Source organism: Malaclemys terrapin, chromosome 9 (genome assembly GCF_027887155.1).
Source record: "Malaclemys terrapin pileata isolate rMalTer1 chromosome 9, rMalTer1.hap1, whole genome shotgun sequence".
Classification (NCBI taxonomy): domain Eukaryota; kingdom Metazoa; phylum Chordata; order Testudines; family Emydidae; genus Malaclemys; species Malaclemys terrapin.
Genome location: NC_071513.1, coordinates 20,420,318 through 20,441,211, shown reverse-complemented (window position 1 = coordinate 20,441,211; position 20,894 = coordinate 20,420,318). Strand labels below are relative to the sequence as shown.

At 38.7% G+C, this 20,894-nt stretch overlaps 1 protein-coding gene across 1 annotated transcript in view; it reads right to left on the bottom strand.

Moving 5' to 3' along the window:
* Positions 1 to 296: 296 nt before the first annotated feature.
* Positions 297 to 20,894, bottom strand: part of ABCB7 (ATP binding cassette subfamily B member 7) — a 70,234-nt gene continuing 49,636 nt past the window's right edge. The window contains exons 10-16 of the mRNA XM_054040000.1: positions 19,548 to 19,705; positions 18,821 to 18,984; positions 18,524 to 18,653; positions 17,878 to 18,049; positions 10,137 to 10,240; positions 7,550 to 7,657; positions 297 to 4,820 (exon numbers count right to left, since the gene is read on the bottom strand). Coding sequence (XP_053895975.1) covers positions 4,602 to 4,820; positions 7,550 to 7,657; positions 10,137 to 10,240; positions 17,878 to 18,049; positions 18,524 to 18,653; positions 18,821 to 18,984; positions 19,548 to 19,705 — 1,055 coding nt within the window. The 3' untranslated portion in view covers positions 297 to 4,601. The remainder of the gene's footprint in view (positions 4,821 to 7,549; positions 7,658 to 10,136; positions 10,241 to 17,877; positions 18,050 to 18,523; positions 18,654 to 18,820; positions 18,985 to 19,547; positions 19,706 to 20,894) is intronic.

Sequence of the window (20,894 nt, the reverse complement as noted above, 5' to 3'; positions counted from 1 at the left end):
AAGATGAAAGACACAGGAAATTCTCCACTGTGGAATAGAAGAATCAACAAAACATTGAGCAGCCATCTCTGAGACCACTGTTTAAACACAAATGAGATTCTAAATGAGAAGCATGGTAATCTCAAAACAATTCCTAATTTATGTAACAATCCAGCAGTTTATAATCTTAAATTACTGTTTTCTTTGATGCACACATGTAACTCAAATTAGCATTAATGGAAGTTACGCGGATACACAGAAAGAAAAAAATATACTTAAATTTATTCTCTACAAATTAATTTCTACACTTTTTTGTCAGTCAACATTTGTAGAACATTTCTGCATACTATTATTAAAAGATGTGGTAAATGAAACTTTAGAAATAACAGCTGGAGGACGCTATATTCAAACTCAAACAATCCATTTCAGGATCACTCTCCTTCATTCCAGTAATACAGCACTCTCTGCAAGACAATGCAGAGCTCAAACACCCTAACTATATAATGAAGTGATACCATGGCATGTGGCTAGTGCAACTCAAGTGTGTTCAACATAATGCATCAGCACAACTACATGATAAATTGGGTTGCAGTAAGTATATTTCATACTTCCATTTCCAACGGGAAAGCTAGAACTACAGATGCACAGAGAAACAGTGAGTAGAGAGCTTTTGAGTCTCAAGAGAGTATGGCTCAACAGCTATTGTAAACAATAAGTGCTGGAGGAGTTGATGGGGAGGGGGTGGGAGTATTTAGCTGTAAATGTATGTAAGAAATATACGAATGATGCATGATTTTAAACTAAAAAAAAAAAAGAAGCTTTTACTAAGAAAACATGGATATTCTTCAGTATGACCTAGCTAATACAGAAGCTCTTTATGGAGTCAAACAATTGTTTTTGTTTTTCTTCGAACAATAAATAAGTGTGTATGGTGGGGTGATAGAGGAAAATTTGGGTGCACAATATCAACTTACCTTTCTCTGACTGATCATCCAAAATTTCTGATTACCTAATACTATCCTAAAGCAATATAACTAGCAATCAACGTCACTGATGTTACTGAGGACGGCAAACAATTACTTTTACTAAGAAACAATTTGAAGCTCTCTTCTGAGTGGATGCAGGGCAACACTCCCACAGCTTCTATTAAAATCATATCTGTTCTTATTCTGAGCATCTTACTGACAAACTATTGGTTTCTCCCGGGAACTGCTGTAAAGCTGTAAGCATCGTTTCAACAGGACACACATTTCTATTCACAAGATAAATCATTTAATTAGTAATAATTACCTATGCACAGATTAACAATGGAGTTACGGTAAGGAGTTTTCCAGCTGAAAGTTTATACAACATGGTTTTAACTGGCTTTTGATGGACATTGAGTATCTTATCTGTAATGTACGATTAACATTTTATTTTCCCATACTGTAAAGAAAACTGACAATTTCACATCTGAATTTCAAACATATTTAAATGCTGTTATGGATTAGTAGTGACAGAATAGCCAGGCATAAAACTGTGAAACCACCTGCACTGCAGAATTATAAATTCACATTTGTAAAGACCCCAAATTTGCTAACCGTAGCAAATTATAACAGTAACTAGAGACATTTATGTATTTATCTTTATATTCTCTGTTCAGACAGCTTTTGCTTGGGAACAAAAAATAAATCTAAAGTCAAGATGTTTAGAGCTGTTAGGCTGATTCTTGCTTTGAGAAGCAGTCATTTTAAACAATTAGGATATGCATCTCAAACAAGTATACATATCTAGAAATAATTAACACAATTGAAGAGGTGCAAGTTCTTCTAGAAACAAAAAATGAATTTAAGTAGCATTATTTAGTCCAGACTTTTTCATGCCAACATGGCAAGCTTTGGTTTTATAACTGTTGCGGACTGGTTTAATTTTTACCAGTGACCTGTGCCCAGACCACAAGACTTCCAAACATTATGTAAAGATGCTGTTTTAGAACAGTGATGTATCAGTTTTGCTACCCCCCATGTTAACAGCACCTACAGCTGTTCACAGCAGCTATGAGAAGGTTTCAAAATGAACCAATTTTCCCACCAGAGACTGTAAATTAGGGATTTTAACAGGACATCCTCTGCCCCAAAACTTGGCACACCTCTCTGTATTTGTTCAAGTCCTCCTAAGCTGTGATTCTTCAGGTCAGCAAGTACTCTAAAAGGCCTGTTTAGAATAGCCAATGTAAATGCATGACACATGAATACACAAATCCAATCCTAACAAATTCAGAACCAAAGTTTTACATCTCTAATAAACACGAAGATTAATAAGTGAAATGCTACTACTCCTTTGACATTCCTGCTCACCAGGCAAGACATAATACTCATTTTGGTCTCACATCTGTTCGATGGAGTAACGCAGAGCTGGAGCAGTGGCAAAACCAAGTCAATTTGTAACCCGCCAGCTTTCCAACAATTATCTGTTTCTAAGTAAATTCTCTTCTCTTTTAGGTACAGGAGAATATATAGGACATGGGGAAAAAAATCTCACTTATCACTAAAATCAGTTTAGAGGCCTTCCCAATCTCCTACATTCCCCGCCCTCTCCAAACTGATGGTGGTGATGTGCAGTTTAGCAATAGCCACACCTCTGCTCCAAACCCTTTACAAAATTAACAACATAACCTTCATGGTATTTGCTGGCTAAAAAGATCACCCTTTCCTACAATGGCAAACACACACAAAGTTCTGGAGTACACGGACACACAAAACTTTGTGCAACTGATTAAGACACGTCAGCTTCATTACAGCACTTACTTAGCTGCCAAAGCAGGTTTCCTGTATCATATATTCTAGCAAAGGAATTATTGGTTTGTTTCAGATACTTTCAAGATAATGCTAGTGTTAGATCTATTTTTAGGCAATGAACAGACTATATAAACCTGGTAATATGTGGGCAATTGTCCATTCAGAAAAACTTGTAACCACAATTGAATTCACATCACAATCACTAAAACATGTAAACGTCAAGTAATGTGTCAAAGCAACGAAGGTGTTTAAGAAAATATTGAAACGTTATTAAATATAGCTTTTGTACATAATTCAGTACATACAGCAGTAGATACTGCATAAGTTATTTAATTTAAAAAATCTAGTTGAGTTATTTGAAGTCACATCATATATGAAAGGGAGAAAGTCTCAAAAGGGACTTTTATTAACCCTTTGCTAACTGTTTCTGGCAGTTGAGATTATTATATTGTTTGTCGTTCTTGTACTGCTAAAACAAATTTAAAAAGGAGACGTTCCATTAGGGAAAATAAAAGAGAGCCCCTAAATAGAAATAATTCTGAACTGTCACCACAGATCACCATGATTTTACCTTGATTCTGCACACCAAGGCTGAAGGTCATTCATCTTTGTATTTTGACACTCTCTTTACAGTAATTTTTAATTGAGCATATGTTACGTATTGGCACAGATTATTTTTCTCTTACATAATTTTAAGAGAGAGAATGAGACTAGCCAAAAAGGAAGAAATCAAAAGCGCAGCCTCCTTTACTTTGACAAGTTTTTTGTAGCTAGCTTGATGACAGGTTCAGCTAAAATGAATGTTACAGCATCAAAAAAAAGTAAATTTACATTTGCAGCCACATTTTAATAAGCGTTCAGTAACTTTGGGTTCTTCACTTTCTGGGCATCCACCTGGAGGCACCTACATGCTCAATTTTCAGAGGTAAACAGGACCTGCAGCTCCCATTAACGTCAAAAAAATCAAGCACAAGTTAGGCACCCAAATTAGTGAAAACTGAAAATTCTGGCTTTGGTCTTGTTCTTTACCTTATTTTACTCATTTGGAAGAAGTTAATTTCCAGTTTTATTAGGAAGTGAATTCCTTAACAAATCTTTAAGGTGACCTGAAATATTCTGCCGCCAAGACTTGAGTTCAACATCCAAGGTTCTCCTCCAACAGTTAAGCCCTTAGTTCAGAGTTGGGCAAACTACGGCCCGCGGGACTCTCCTGCTCGTCCTCTGAGCTCCTGCCCTGGGAGGCTTGCCTCCGGCTCCTCCCCTGCTATTCCCCCTCCCCAAAATTTGATTTTGCTACTAGAGGATTTTTGCTTTGTTGTTCTTAAAAAGGAAACGCGTTATGTCAAGCCAGAGAGTCATTTAATAGAACTAAGTACATCTTATTTTTTAGCATACACATTCAAGTTAACTGAATCACATTAAAAATATAAAACACCTTTGCCAGCCATCAATAGTGGAAAATAAACGAAGAACAAGTCTGTTTACCACTTAATGATACAGTTCAAATAATTCCATCTTTGCCAGCTGAATGATCTAGGTCATTTGACAAGTGATTGCCAGTAAAATGTATAAATGTCTGAAACATCCATAAAAATATGCCTTGTTAATTAGCAATAAATTGAGTTTTTCAAAAGCTCTCACGCACCTCATTAAATATTAGAGATTCTGACAATGTAGAAATAAATCCTTTGGTTAGAGAAGTTATGCTGCGTTGAGATACCGTAAAAAACCAAAACCAACCAGGAAGTGTCTGAATTGTTTATGTTTTCAAATCACAGCTGTGCTTCAGTGCAGTCTTGTATCACCCTTTAACCAGCAGCAGAAATTTAATCCTGCATCGCACATTTAGCAGGAACAGTTTCCACAGCCCTTCACACTGTTGATAATTTCCTCTTGTAGTTTCTTCCTTTCCTCTTCTTTGGACATATGGTTATTTCTCTCTTCCCATTTCTGGTTGATATTACTATTTAGTATTCTGCTGCTCTGTGTGTGCCACATCTCATAGTAGAGACTGCTGGGACTGGCAAGAAGATCTAAATGGCTACCACGCTCAGCAACTTTACCCTGTAAAATATATATATAAAGTTAGTGATTGAACGCTATCAGACCTTTAGCTCAGGGGTTCTCAAACTTCACTGCACCGCAACCCCATTCTGACAACAGAGAGAGAAGGGGAGAGAGAGAAGAGCCTGAGTCCGCTCTGGGTGGTGGTGGTGGGCGGCAAAGCCTATGCCTGAGCCCCGCCGCCCCAGGCAGGGGGGCCAGAGCTGAAGCCAAAGCCTGAGCCCCGCTGCCCAGGACTGAAGCCAAAGCCTGATCCCGGCCGCCCAGGACTGAAGCCCCTGGGTTTTGGCCCCGGGTTGTGGGGCTCGAGCTTCGGCTCAAGCCCAAGCAAGTTAACACCAGCCCTGGCAACCCCATTAAAACGGGGTTGCGACCCACTTTGGGGTCCCGAGCCCCAGTTTGAGACCCACTGCTCTAGAGTATGAAGGTGACAAAAGCATGGGCCAGACACTTTCACAGTGTAGATCACAGAAATCCTCCTCTTTAATAAGGAGGTGAAACCCCCAGAGACAGGTTCAGATAGAGGGAGCACTGTATGTACGGACTCAGGCCACACTCCATGTTAAAGACGAAGAACTGCAATCTTCTCCGGGTTATAAAAAAATAGGTGTAGACCTCAGGTCTCCGTTGGGCAAAGTTCACGGCTTGATTACATGAAAAACTACCAGTTTAAACTAGAGATACAACTTAAAATAGGTTTAGCACTATATATAAAAGAGTTAGGATTTATTATAATTATTAAACTAGTGCATATGCCAAATTTGCCTTATCTTGACTTAGTTTAAATTGCCTAGGAATAAATTTATGCTAAACTGAATTAAGCCATTATTAAACCAAAAATAAGAACGTCCACACAAGGATTTGCACAATTAAACCAAATTGATTTAAAACCAGATTTAAGTTAAATTGGTGCAAACTCTGTGTTTTGCTAAGGCCTCAGTTGTTCCTATGAGAGAAAGTTCAGTCACTAAAATTATATTGGCCACTAAGTATGCATGTGCTCTCTGTGGGTCCAAAAACTAAGCTCACTTATTAGACTGCATAATAATCAAAATAACACGTTTGTAGCTTTTACTGATTAATATAAAGAGAAAATACTCAACCCTGTGATGTAATATTTACATCATGCAGCAAAACGGTTATACAATTTTCCAGCTCCTTCTCCTTTCCTGATCCTTATTTAATTGGCTGCCATTATTGTACCCTGCACACAAGTGTCAACTATGTTTCATGAACCAGTCTGCCAGCAGGGAGTGATGCATCATGTTGGCTGACTGAGCACATCACTCAGTCTCTATTGAAGCAGGAGCTTGGAAAAGCAAGACAACTGATGAACCTAAGCATCCCAGCTGCTCAGCTAACACTAATGAACTAGTTTAATTGTGTTTCTTTTTAAATCCAACAATTATACTATAATACAAAACACACTCTTACTGTGTTGTGATACATTATATAATTCACAGATTGGCTCATTACATATGGTTATAAACCACACTAAATGTTGCGCTAGGTGTGACTTTTTATAGAAAAGTAGAGCCACATGAATGTATACTATTTAAATGCTTAGCAAAAGCAGCAAACAGCAGACAGGTGAGAAGTGAGTTTACTCCATTATCTAATTTTGTCCCTGCCATCTGAATCTCAATGATATTGAGAAATACCATTAACTCCCTTCAAAAGTTTCTTGTTTAAGAAATTCCAGCACAATCATTTAACATACCAAAGAAATATCTGTCTGTTTTCTTCTAGATATATACATTTTAATATTTTAGACACTGAAGATTTCAATGAATTCAAGCATATGAATAGCAAATAAAATAGATGAACAGCAAATTTAAGAAGATCCATAATTGGCAGACTAAACCTAAATCACTAATATCTACTGAGATATCAATTTTAAAAAGCTATTAAGTGATTTTTAGGGGCACTCATTTTAACTTTGTTACTCACATTGTAACAGAGAGGAAGTTGAACAGCACAGAGCAGTCAGAGTATGAGGTGGCGGCTGAACAGTGATATTAATCGGATATTGAAAGGGTCTCTTTTTGGGGGTGGAGAGAAAGACAGAGGGAATAATTACAATTTTCTAGAGCTACCAGCCACAATAGAGTGGTGCTCAGATTTCTACCATAATTAGATTGAACAATCCTGCAACAATTTTATCTGCAGAAACACAGCACACACTGCTCTCTTTTCTATTGAAAATGAGAAACCAGGGATGTATCTGAAAAATGGCCACTCTTATTGGGCGATGAAAATGAAACATAAATTGGGGGAACACATTAGGAATCCAACATGACAGGAATCCATAATAGAGGTAAATTGTACACCACCTTAAACCAACACCACATTGCCCAGTGAATCGGATTTACAGTAATCCACTTAAAACACTAGTAACTACATGTAGTTAAAAGTATTATACAAGCGCACTACAACATATAAAAACTAGGCATTCATATGTACAGATACACTAAATTTCTGCCATTAATAAGTTGTATTTGTTGCAAGAAAAATGACTATGTAAGAGAAACTTGGGGTAGATTTTTCAGACATGGTTAATTTCCGACAAAGGCAGTTCAGTTCTGTATACTCAGAAATAATTTGTAGATTTCAAACACACACACACACACACACACACACACACACACACACACACACACACACACAGTGTCACTAAAACATTCACATCATGTCAAAGTTGAATTACAGAGGGTGATATAGTCTCTCACCTGATCCAGGACAAGGATTTCATCTGCATCAACTACTGTTGACAATCTGTGTGCAATGAAAACAGTTGTTCTGTGCTTTACCAGGTCCCTCATGGCACTGAGAATGTTCTGCAAATTAAAAACGTACATCTATATATATACACACATTTAAGAGGAAATAAAATCAGATTGTGTAACATGTCAAAAGAAGTTTTAATGAATGCTGAAGAATGTCTTCAAAGCCCCAAATTGAAAAATAGCTGGAACTATTTATGGAAGAAGCAACACAATGCCTAGAATAAGACATTAGTAGCTCTGTGAAAGTCCTCAAAGTAGAGCTTCGCAGTGTGAAGGAAAGCCAAGGGAGGTTACACTTCTCTATGAAATTTAAACATCTCAAGGGGGTAGAGGAAGGGAACTGTTTGCTCACCTTCAGAAAAAAACGTTTATAGTTTGACTGTACAAGAAACAGTGCTGATCGCTGTGGCATGTGCAGGTATAGTGTTTTACTTTCCAAATCAACAAAAATTAAAGAACAGCCAAGACTGTGGGTATGTCTACACTAAGGAGATTATACCGGTATAACTATGCCACGGGAGCCATGTTCACATAACCTGCTTACATCTGAAGAAGTGAGGTTTTTTTACGCACGAAAGCTTATGCCCAGGCTACCCAGTGATACTTTCTGCCACATATTTGTAGCCTGTGCTGATGAAAGGGGATTTTCCATTGGTGTAGGAACACCATCTCCCCAAATAATGGCAGTTAGGTTGACAGAAGTATTAGGTTGACAGAAATATTCTTAATTGACATAGCTGCATCTACGGGGGTTAGGTCAACATAGCTACATCGATCCGGGGTGTGGATTTTTCACACCGTGGCTGAAGTACCTACAAATGACCTAAATTTTAAATGTAAACCCTGGCCTGTGTCAACAAGGAACACAAAAATCCCCAAAACCACAATAGCCCAAGGAAATATTTATTATCTACAGCCATCCCCATCAAGTCAGAAGCAGTGTTTCCTTTTCCATCTTCATGAGCTGCAATACCTCAGATGCAGAAGTGTGATTTAAAGCTATGTCTACAATGTAATAAAAGACCTGCAGCATGACCACAGATAGCCCAGGTCAGCTGACTATGGGTTTGAGAGTAGGTGCCCTGGGTGTTTTACCACAGTGTAGACATACACAAGTTGGCTTAGGGTAACTGCTACACAAGCTGGGATATGCATTTTCTTTTCTTTAAATAAAGCTAGCCTCTGTCAGAAAACATTGTGATTACAAGATATACATTTCTGGAAAGAACTCATTTTTATTTGCTGCCTTTAAAGTGCAGCTGTGTTGTGCAAACATTCCGCTTTGTTTGGCAACCTTGTAATAAATATAGCAAAATGAGAGGGAAAAAAGTAGTAGTCTTCAGAAATCTTTGTCACAAATGATAAAAACACAAGTCCAGGGAAGTGGTTTACTTCAGACAGGGGGATTATTTATATTATACACCATAAGCATGTACCAAGTGTACATTAAATGACTTCCCTATGTAAAATAAGCGCAATCTAGTGATCGGCGGTCAAAGTATGCCAAATAATCTACACAAGTGGAAACAATTTGCAAACAGCATTCTTTTAGCTCTAGTTTTAGAAAATGCGATTAGTTCACGAAATTACTGTTACTGCTGAGATTTTTGTATTTAGTACAAAGATGTGGTTATGAAGTCTGATGCAGTTGCTGTGGTAGTGTCATGACATCTGTGTCACAACAGTCTCATATTTCACAGCCCTTCCTATGAAATGAATATAAATTAATACCAGCAGTGTAGGTTATGCATACCTGACTTGCATCTCAGTATGACGCTCCACAATGAACGAAAGGTTTTCTATTTTGCATTATGTCACAATCATTTAAATTACTTCTATTGTAATGAATATTAAATAACACCCAAATTCCTCTATTTAAAGTGGACTGTAGGCTTCATACACCATGAGTACATTAGCAACTGCAACACTTTCAAATGATGTGGGCTTACTGCTGCAACAGGATGTCACGCTGTAAAACAGGACAGTAGTTCAGATGTGGACCTGACATTGCTGGCTCTGGCTCAGAGTTGGTTGGGAATCTCAAGGTACATCTATGCTGCAATAAGAGACCTGTGGCCTGGCTACGGCTGGCTGGGTCAGCTGACTTGGGTTCTGCAGGACACAGGCTCATGAGGCTATAAAATTGCAATTCAGAGTTTGGGCTTGGGGTGGAGCCCAGGCTCTCAGACCGTGCGATGGGGGAGGGTCTCAGAGACCAGGCTTCAGCCCCAGGCCAAATGTCTACACTGCAATTTTATAGCCCCGCAAGCCCAGGCCAGAGTCAGCTAACCTGGGCTCAGAGCAGTGCCATGGGTTTTTTAATCTCAGTGTAGACATACCCTTAGTGTCTCAACTTTTGACCTATGGGGAAAGATTCTTTAGTCTTCTCAATGAGAAGACTAAAGAATGGCATTTGAATAGCTAGACAAAAAGCAAACATGACAAAAACTCTTCTGGGAGGAGGTTGGAGGGCCAGCAAAGTTGGACAGAATGCAGCTGAAAAGGCTTTAGATTCTTTATCCTAATTTACCTCTTCTGTAATTGAATCTAAAGATGATGTGGCTTCATCGTAGAGAATAATAGGAGGATTCTTTAAGATGGCTCTGGCAATAGCGACTCTTTGCTTTTCCCCTCCTGAACAACAGAGAAGGAAAAAAAGGTTATTTTTGCCTTGATCACCATGGCATGGTATTTTAACACCTGTGATAAAGAGAGAGACCTACAAATAGGATACATCTGAAGTACATCTTTCATTCGGCTTTGCCATGCAAACATTTCATATAAAAAGAGAGGGATTACAGCCACATTACAAGAAACCTCCACCCATTTTGCTCAGCAGAATCTTGAAGCTTACCTGATAATTTTCACATGGGACTAAAGTCCATTTGAGGTTGAAATGACAATTGGAATTATTACACTTCTGGCTGTCACCAGCAGCCATTTTCTGAATAGTGACACCAGAAGTATTAGTCAAATGTAAAACTGATTTCAATTTTGAAATCAGTGTTAAAGCTGGACAGAAAGTAACCTTCCAAACACAATTTAGTGGGGGCAAAAAGTGCTCAAGTGTAAAAAGAGTGCCCAGTGGTACTTTGAAATAATACTTAGCTCTTACATAGCTCTTTTTATTTCATGTACAGATCTTCAAAGAGCATTAAAAAGGAAGCTAAGAATCATTATTCCCATTTTTTCAGATGGGGAAACAGATACAGAGAGGCAAAGTGACTAGTGCAAGATCAGACAGGTCAGTAGCAGAGCCAGGAATAGACCTCAATCTTTTGATTCCAGTTTGTAGGATACTGAATTGGTTTCATGCTGCTTCTGACTCAGGACTATACGCTCATATACAATATTCCATGCCTAAAATAGCCTCCATCGTCACATGAGCCATGCAACATTACATGCTGCCACCAAATCTCTCTCACAACTCACTTCCGGCTAGCCTTCCACTATTTGCCTTTACTCGGGTGCTCCCTAAAAATCCAATATGGTTATGTAAACATGATTCTTCAACTGCCTGCAGCAGCCTCAAGTTCTTGCATACACAACACCTAACACCCCCCAATAGATGATCCCCTAAGCACCCTCTTTTTCTACCTTGTGGTTCTGTTGTTCACCAATCCCCACATTCTATATCTTGGGGGAGTGTCCTGGAACCCCCATATCCTCCATTTTTATATAATCATGATCTTACATATAAAGCATGCCTTGTAAAGTATCAGGGGGAAGGTTATGATCTGCTGAAAGTCATTTCTCTATCCATATATGTGTATCATTGGTGCATGTGAAGTTATGAGAATTGTGTTGTATGGTGGTCACTAAAACATGCTGTAAGTTGGGGAATCAGCCAGATATTAGCTCCCCAGAGGCAACAGCAAGGAAAGTAACCAACACCCAGGCAGGATGTCAATCAACCCATCAACAACCATTGTCCAGCAAGGGAGCTACAATGCAATGACTCACCTGAATGGGGCCCACACTAGGGGAATTGCTCAGCCTTGCCTGGAGACTCAGCAATGTCACCCAGACATGCCTGGCCTTGTGTTTTCCAAGCACATGGACTGAGGGTATAAAACCAAACACAGGGGGCTCATACTGGACCTTTTCTCCTTCACCCACCTACGCTGCAAGCAACAAGGATACTCTGACGACTCCAACTGAGGGAACTTGCCCAGATTTCAAAGGTGAAATCTGTATATTAAGGACTGCAATATCCAGTGGGGTGAGAAAAACTGCTTTGTCTAGTTGTTACCCAGTCTAATAAGGTTGAGAGTTTAGACTGCGTGCTTATATTTTATTTCTTATGGTAACTATCACTTAAAATCTGTTTTTTGTAATCAATACATTTGTTTTATTGTACATCTTCACCGGTGCGTTTGTATGAAGCATGTGGCAAATCTGCTCAGGTTTTGCAATGACTGGTGTAGATCCATTTTCCATTGATAAAGTGATGAACCAATTAATAAATTTGCACTGCTCGTTTTGAGCAGTGCAAGACGGTATATTCCTGGGGTACAGTGCTGGGAGGATTTGGCTCTGGTGCCTCTCTCTGTGTGATTTATGAGTGGCTCTGGGAGCATTCATGAAATCTAGCTAGGTGTGTGGGGCTCCACATGCTGGTGTGCTGAGCGATCACAGCTCCTGGAGGGGCTTGCTGCTCGTCACTAGTAAGGCATTGTGAGGGACAGCCCAGGCTGGAGAGAGTTAAGGGGGAACAGTGGTCCCACAGTCCCAGGCTGCACCCCAGGGATCCCATCAGATCCACCATCTCGTCTTGATATAACCCTTATTTATTGTGTAATCTGTGTATATAAGAATGTGGTCAAACTGAGCAATAAACTGAAGTTGCACTATTTTCCCAAGATGTTATTTTTACTTCTCTCTTTTAAGAAATATCTAGTATGAAGAATATCACTGTTTGCTAGAACCCATGATTGAAAAGCATGCAGTGATCCCATAATTGGTGGCCTTCTCTTATGCAGCTGGTTTGCAGCATATTCAGTTGCTTCATGTTTTTCTTTATGCACAATCCAACAAAGCAGTGTTCAGTGAATATTTTTAAAATGCTTTTGTATTTGTAATGCTTAATACTGTAGACAAATAAAAGCCAGGTTTATATCAATGTTTAAAATTTAAATTTATATTGCCTGCATAGGCTAAAGCTGTTTTGATATTTGTTGTTCACTCTCTATGTAAACAGTTAGTTTACAAAGTTTACTGTCCATTAAGCATTTACTCATTGCATTTAATGAATATAGAAGTTTCCATTTTAACAAACACTGTTCCCCACTGCACCTTTTATTTCAGCATTACACAAGTGAGGAGAATCATCATGCAATATTTGTAATGTTTCCTTCATCACATTAAAATCTATAGACACATACATACAACAGATAGATATTTCTTCTTGTTAAAGCTAATTTGCTGACTTAGAGAGATGTCAATTCACTGACTTGACTGAATGTTGCCCACATTAAGCACAGGCTACTTAGTTACCCATTTTAAAAAAGTTTTAAACTCTCTAAGTGCGCTGTTGGCTTGCTACAATTTACATCCCACAATTTTACAATGATCACCACTGGATTACTTGAACAAAAGGATCTTTTACTACAGCAAGTAAGCCATTTGCATACAGAATTCTAACCGTGCGCTCCACTCCACAGGATGAACATCTATGAGAATGAGGGCTCATAATTACATTTCCCCAGATTTCTAATGAAAAATGCTGCCACGCATTTTCCATCTGGAAGTCCATTATTTCTCTCTCCCCTCCACCGAAGCTTAATTTTTAATATCACCAGTAGGGTAGCCTACCTTTCTTTTACTGAAACATCCTTTGTTTATGAACAGTGGCCCCTCAAACTCAGCTTCTCCCCTTGTTAAAATGAAGTATGTGGATTTCAATGCAGCCCACTTAAAGTACAGAGTGTACTCACTGTCTTCCCCCTAGTTTTCCCTTGCTCCCTCTACTAGAATGCTTTGGGGGAAAAAACCTCCCGGGAAAGGATTGAGTATTTTCCCTCAGGAAATGTGAGGCTGAACTTATTGTTTTAAGCTCTAATGAACTAAAGCACATAAGCATTTGGGGAAGCGGGTCTGGTTTCCATTTCACAATTCCAGAAAAATATGAAACTTCAAAGTCATTATCACATTGATAGTACTCAAATGGAGCTACTTCGTAAAGTCAGAGGTTTATCTATAAAAGTGAACTAGTGACAAAAGTGAACTAGTGACAAGGTGTATCAAGTCCATTAAACAAACAAGGGGTTTGCAGCACAATAGATGGAGTTTAGCTTCACAACTTTCATTAACACTGAAAATATAGCTCTAACTAATAAAACATGTTCTATCAGAATCCAGATGAAAGAGAGAGTTTGAAACATTAAAGCCCAAAATTGTCAACTAATTTTCAAATGCCTCTCTTTAAGGATTCCAATTTGAGAGAGGTTGGGTCCCGAAAGGTGCTGAACACACACAACTTCAATAGAGTTCAATTCAATGTGCCATTTAAGCACCCAAAATTAGTGGGTATTTCTGGAAGTATTGGCTTAAGCCTCCCTGGCACCTTGATCATATGTAAAAGTTATGATACATGTTAACGACTACTGTCCACATTCTAATACTCACCTAATTTAGTGTCCGAAGTAAATGAGTAGGGAAACAGAACTAGGGAAATACAACCTAGATGGAGCTACCATAAGGTGGGGTGCATAACTGGTTGGAAAACCGTTCCCAGAGAGTAATCATCAGTGGTTCACAGTCAAGATGGAAAGAGATATTGAGAGGGGTCCGACAGGGACCAATTCTGAGTTCTGTTCTGTTCAATAGCTTCATCAATGATTTAGATAATGGCATAGAGAGTACAGTTATAAAGTTTGCACAAGCTCTGAGAGTTGCAAGTGCTTTGGAGGATAGAATTAAAATTCAAAATGATCTGGACAAACTGGAGAAATGGTTTGAACTGAAGTAAATAGGATGGAAGTCAATAAGGACAAATGCAAAGTACTCCACTTAGGAAGGAACCATCAGTTGCACACATACAAAATGGGAAATGACTGCCTAGGAAGGAGCACTGCGGAAAGGAATCTGGGGATCAGTGAATCACAAGCTAAATATAAGTCAACAGTGTAACACTTGCAAAAACAGTGAACATCATTCTGGGCTGTATTAGCGGGAGTGTTGTAAGCAAGACACGAGAAGTAATTCTTCTGCTCTACTCTGCGCTGATTAGGCTTCAATTGGAGTACTGTGTCCAGTTCTGGGCACCACATTTCAGGAAAGATGTGGACAAATTGGAGAAAGTCCAGAGAAGAGCAACAAAATGATTAAAGGTCGAGAAAAATATGACCTATGAGGGAAGAGTGAAAAAATTGGGTTTGTTTAGTCTGGAGAAGAGATGACAGAGGGGACATGATAAAAAGCGGTTACAAGGAGGAGGGAGAAAAATTATTGTTCTTAACCTCTGAGGATAGGATAAGAAGCAAGGGGTTTAAATTGCAGCTAGGGCAGTTTAGGTTGGACATTAGGAAAAACTTCTTAACTGTCAGGGTGATTAAGCACTGGAATAAATTGGAGGTTGTGGAATCTCCATCATTGGAGATTTTTAAGCGCAGGTTACACAAACACTTGTCAAGGATGGTCAAGATAATACTTAGTCCTACCATGAGTGCAGGAGACTGGGCTAGATGATCTCTCAAGGTCCCTTCCAGTCCTACGATTCTATGATCGGAGCTGCTGTTCACTCCAATGTCAAAGGCACATCCTCAACTGCTTCTTTGCCAACTAGTAAATTCAAATCACTCTGATTTTTACTGATACATTATTTTTCAAACACCAAAGACCAAATAATAATAATTTTAAAATTGCATTTTTTCACCGCAATTTAAGTGCTTCTTCCACAAAAAAACTTGTGTTGTGTGTGTAGTCAAGATCACCATGGTGACAGTGCAAAGTGTAAAATGGAGTAAATGTTTCCTCAACTTTCAAAAAGGCTTCTGCCCAAGAGTCTCAAGGTCAGAAAGGCAAGAACTTCTCCCCATAACTAACGGGAGAAGTGTCTTTCAAGACACAAAATTTGATTTTACAACAGGCATTTCTGACGGTGGGGCCATCGTTTGAAGTTACAAGGTTTGAGATATTAGCAGTATTGGAGAAAACAGTGTAAGAATAAAGCAAGCTTGCATCCTGCAAGTCATACACAATGTTACTGGCCAAAATGTTTTTATCCCTATCTGCTAGGTTCTACATCATTCTGTCTCGCTTATATCTCATCTTTCTCTACTCCCTCACTCAGCCCTTGGGCTATACATATCCTGCTTCCCTTCAAGTGTCCACAAATGCCTTCGTGCTTTCTCCTGCACCTAGAATGCCCTCCCCAACCATCTATGCACACAGCCTCCGTGTCATGCAATCACTCTTTTCTGATAACCGACTTCTCTCCACCTCTCCAGTAATGCCCCACACTTTCACGTTATTCTAATGAAGTTCTTTTAAAAAAAGGGGAACAAAACCCTCCTTGTGAAATAAGGCAAATGTTCAAATATGCCAATTTTCAGATATTAACTTTAAAGTTTAAACAAAATATATGAGAAGTTTAAACTTCATCAAGTGGCTTTTAGTCATGGACAAAAGCACTTCTTTCTTTGGGAACTTTTAGATTACTGAGATGATAATATGGCTGTGAATAGATAAGTTATTTTCTTTCAACATGCACCTTAAGAACAATGCACACACTGCTGCATACATTGGCATATGGATTTGGTCAGAAGCAGATGTTGCCTTACATCTTTGAAACCTATAACAGAAAATGGATTCAGGCACCTATGAGTTTTGTCATCACCACACCTTGCACTTTCCAGAATATCCACCAACAAGGAAAATCAATTCCATTAGCAGAATAAGCAGGGAATACTTCATGAAATCGCTACAACATTCCACTTTCACGCAGCTATCTATTATAAAACATTTGTAAGCACCATAAGAATACAGACTACTACGTAAAATGTAACATTTTTTCTTTTGTTACGATTGTTTCATCCCGCAAGATAAACATGGATTTCAGTTTTGCATTATTCATCATATACAATTCATAGGTTAATAATGTTGACAATGTCTTGAGTACAAATCTAACAGCTTATTTCCAAACAAAACTTTTAGGTTTAAAATTGGCTAAGGTTGAAACACTCAATGAAAAACATGTACGCGTGCACAAACACACCAATAAAAACACAAAATTCTACATCTTAAAACCCCACATCCACCCACCCCAAAAGTCCTACAAATAAACAAGGTAAGGCATCCAGACATTTCCCAACTGCCATGCAGTCAGTCATCTATCACTTGCTATCACCCACTTAACTCTGTCCCAGTAAGGATGCCAGCCTTCCACCCCAACTTTCCTCAAACATGCATATGCGTAATTTTACAGAACTGTACAGAAGGGGCAGTGGTGGGAAGCGAGAGGAGATAGTCAGGTCTGAATGTGGTATGGAGGTGGTAGGTGGAAGTTTGGCAGGGTGATGCTGAAAAGCTGGCATCCCTACTGAGTTAAGGTTGTGGTACATTCTCTGGCATGTGTATTGTGGTTGTGCTGCTGGGTGAGATGTGTCTCTCTGGGTGGAGCTGCACAGGGTATGTTAACTTTTTATTTCCTTGCTTTTTGGGTTTTATATTAGGTGTGTTATATAGCCAATACACATTGCAATCTGTCAGTTAAGGTTATGTATTAATTTATCTCAAATTCAAAATAGCAAGTTACCATAAAATTATAAAATCCCTTTTACTATGAAAAGGATCAATTTCCAATATACTGTACCAACATACTTCATAACAGCACTCACACACACACACACACACACACAAAAAAAGTAGTAGCTGCACATTTATATTTAAAAATCCAAACTTGGAAGGTCTACACACACTTGTGTAAACCTACAATACAACATAAGCAGCAACACACATCATCAAACCAAACACACCAGACATTCCAATTCTGTTCATACACATTCTTCTACTACCCTCACACATCACACTAGAAGGAAAAAAAGTCTATGTAATTCTGACATTACTTAATGTTCCCTGAAAATATATTCCTTTAAATACCTTCTAGAATACAGAGGTCTTGAGCCACTGGTATTAATATTTAACTCTACACTTATTACATGCCAGCTAAGAACTTCAAATTAATGACATCTCGGGGCGATGTGTGAACTGTGTACACAGTTTGGAGCTAGCAAAAATGGTGCAAAGAATGTACAGATTTACAGATTTACCTGAGAGCTTGAGTCCTCGTTCACCAACTTGTGTGTTGTACCCATTGGGCATTCGGGTAATAGCATCATGGATTCCTGCCAACTTTGCTACTGCATACACCTCTTCTGCTGATGCACCAATATTACCATACAAGAGGTTGTAGTAGATGGTGTTATGGAATAGAACGGCATCCTACAATTGTAAAGAGTATTTTAAATATGAAAATATGATTGATACTTCATGGGTGCAGGTTGGAAAAAAAAAAATCAATACAGATTAGTTTATACTCTTCCACTGAGCCCTTAAGGGAAAAATGTTTCTGGGAAAATGCAATTGGATGTTTCAATATCGTGAACAGATATAAAATGTATTTTGAGTTAAATCATTAAGATCTTTATAATACATGCTCTAGTTTTACCATCTTGCAACAAGTGTTAATGACTATGTAAAACATCGTGCAAGAAACCTCTTCATTTCCAGTAGTAACATCTCCTTGATGTTTCAAATATTAAAAGTTACAAGGGTTCCTGAAATACTGAAGCAACAGAGACTTTCAAATTAAGCCTGACAACACAACTGTGCAAACCTTGTCTTCCATTTGAACCAGAGCTTCTGAATATCAAGTTACACTATCAAGGACATCTGGGATATTATAAAACACTATACCTGAGGTACAACGCCTATAGCCTTCCTCAGGCTTTCCAAGCTGATGTCTTGTATATTCTGACCAGCAACATAAATATTTCCTTTCTGGGGTTCAAAGAAGCGGAATAGTAATCTTACTATTGTGCTTTTTCTAAAATTGAGAGAAGGGTTGAAATGAAGGTTAAATTTTACTTTAGCATTTGTAAAGCTCAATCAATATAAAAGTATCACACAAAAAAAAAATCACCAAAGCAGAATAAAATCATATTTTCAAACTCTAATCAATGATGCAGAATTTGGCACAGTCCATTTACCCACCCTGACCCACTACCTCCTACAATGGCCACTTTCTTTCCTGCAGGGACTTCAAAAGACACTCCATTAAGGACTTTCTGCCCCTCAAGGTATTCAAAATACACGTTATCAAAGGCGATGGTAGCAGTCTGTGGTGTGATGTGCAGCGGTGGAGCCAGCTCTTTGTCCTATTAAAAAAAGAGTGCCACTTTACACACTGCTCAGAATGTATTTCAAACAGCTTAACAAGCTTAACAGTCAATTTCCTAATTCAAAAAGTGAAAGGCAGATGCTTTAGCTTTAACAAGTTAAAAATTATTTATTTCAGCCATACATGTGAAGATTGTGTTTCATTCCTCTCCTCCCTGAAGGTCAAAAATTTCCCTTCTGATCATTCAGCTTCTAGGCAGCTTTTTGGCATAATAAATTCTGCATCATTAATTACAACTAAAAGACTTAAGAGCATGGTGCAAACACTAAAATAAAAAAATCTCAATACCAAGACAGCTTCTCTGTGAAATAACATTCTCTTTTACTAAAAGGCTCTGCAAGTTAAAAGCAAAAGCTATTCTACTAACTGCACTTAACACACAGAATGAACAGAGCTTTCTTACACAGCATCTCCTTGTAAAATAGAAATTAGCGCTGAAAGGTAACAGAGGATGAAGGGAGAACATTGCCAGGAAAAAAATACCCTATTAATGCTGAAGTACTTGGTAACTTTTTTTAAAGTACTTTCTAAATTACTTACTTTAATTCTTGTGTCTACGCTAAGCAGTGTAAACAAGGTGTTCATATCTATGAGAGCTTGCCTAGTCTCTCTGTACACTGTTCCCAGGAAGTTAAGTGGTAGAGAAAGCTGGAATAGCAGTCCATTCACCATTACCAGATCCCCAACTGTCAAGTTCCCTTAAAATAAAAATAGGGGAGAGACAGCATTTATGTTAAATATTTTACCAGCATGGCACATAAATATTTTAGGGCTGTTAGTGTGAAATCCAGCATAGTCTGTGCTATACACCTCTACCCCGATATAACGCGACCCGATATAACACGAATTTGGATATAACGCGGTAAAGCAGTGCTCCGAGGGGGCGGGGCTGCGCACTCTGGCGGATCAAAGCAAGTTCAATATAACGCGGTTTCACCTATAACGCGGTAAGATTTTTTGGTTCCCGAGGACAGCGTTATATCGGGGTAGAGATGTACCACATTTACAATAGGACACAACTGTTTAACAACACAAAAGAAAAGTCATTCTTGGAGGAGCACAGTTTGTCCAGTGAAGTGCCACAGTCGTCACTTATGCTGATTTCATTAAGATATTACATTATTTGGAAAAAGAGGCAGATAGCATAGTTATAAAATCACAGAAAATTCTAGACCAGGAGATGTTGCAAACTCCACTGTTTCTCTCTTTTCAATGGGTTCTAAAAGACCTTAGAAATATAGACAAGAAACAACCAAAGGAACCTAGATATAGGGGCATCATTTCATGGACCAGAGAGGGAACATTAATTTTCTGTGTGGCTCTGGTGAGACCACACCTAGAATACTGTGTGACACTATGAGGAACTCAGTACCAAATACATTGAGCAGGAAGATATTCAAAGAACAGCCAAAAATACAGACAGGCCTGGGAGGAAAAACTAAGAAGTGGTCAATCTTCAGATGTTCTGAATTTACACTTGGCCAAGGAGAATGGACAGGAAAGGGCTTCAAGCCACTTTTCCACTCCCCTGTTTTTAGGCCAGCTGGGAGCTGCCCTACATTACAGTGGTTACAATAGCCAGACACTGCACCAGCCAAGGATCTGTCACAATGCTGTGCACTCCACTACACTGCCTCCCTTCCTCTGGCATATCCCTTATGTGTGGGAAGAAGGGCAGGCAAACAGACAAAGATATGCCAGCGTTTGCCACCCAAGGATTCCCATGTCAAGAGAAATCTTTGCTTACTCCATCATTCTGGTGCTTTGTAATGCCTGAGATATTTTAGTTCCGCTTAACTAAAACAATGACCAAATGGGGTCATTCTGCTGCCATATTAGTCTACAAGTATTTAATGGTTATTCCATCTTATCTGAGATGGAAGAGGT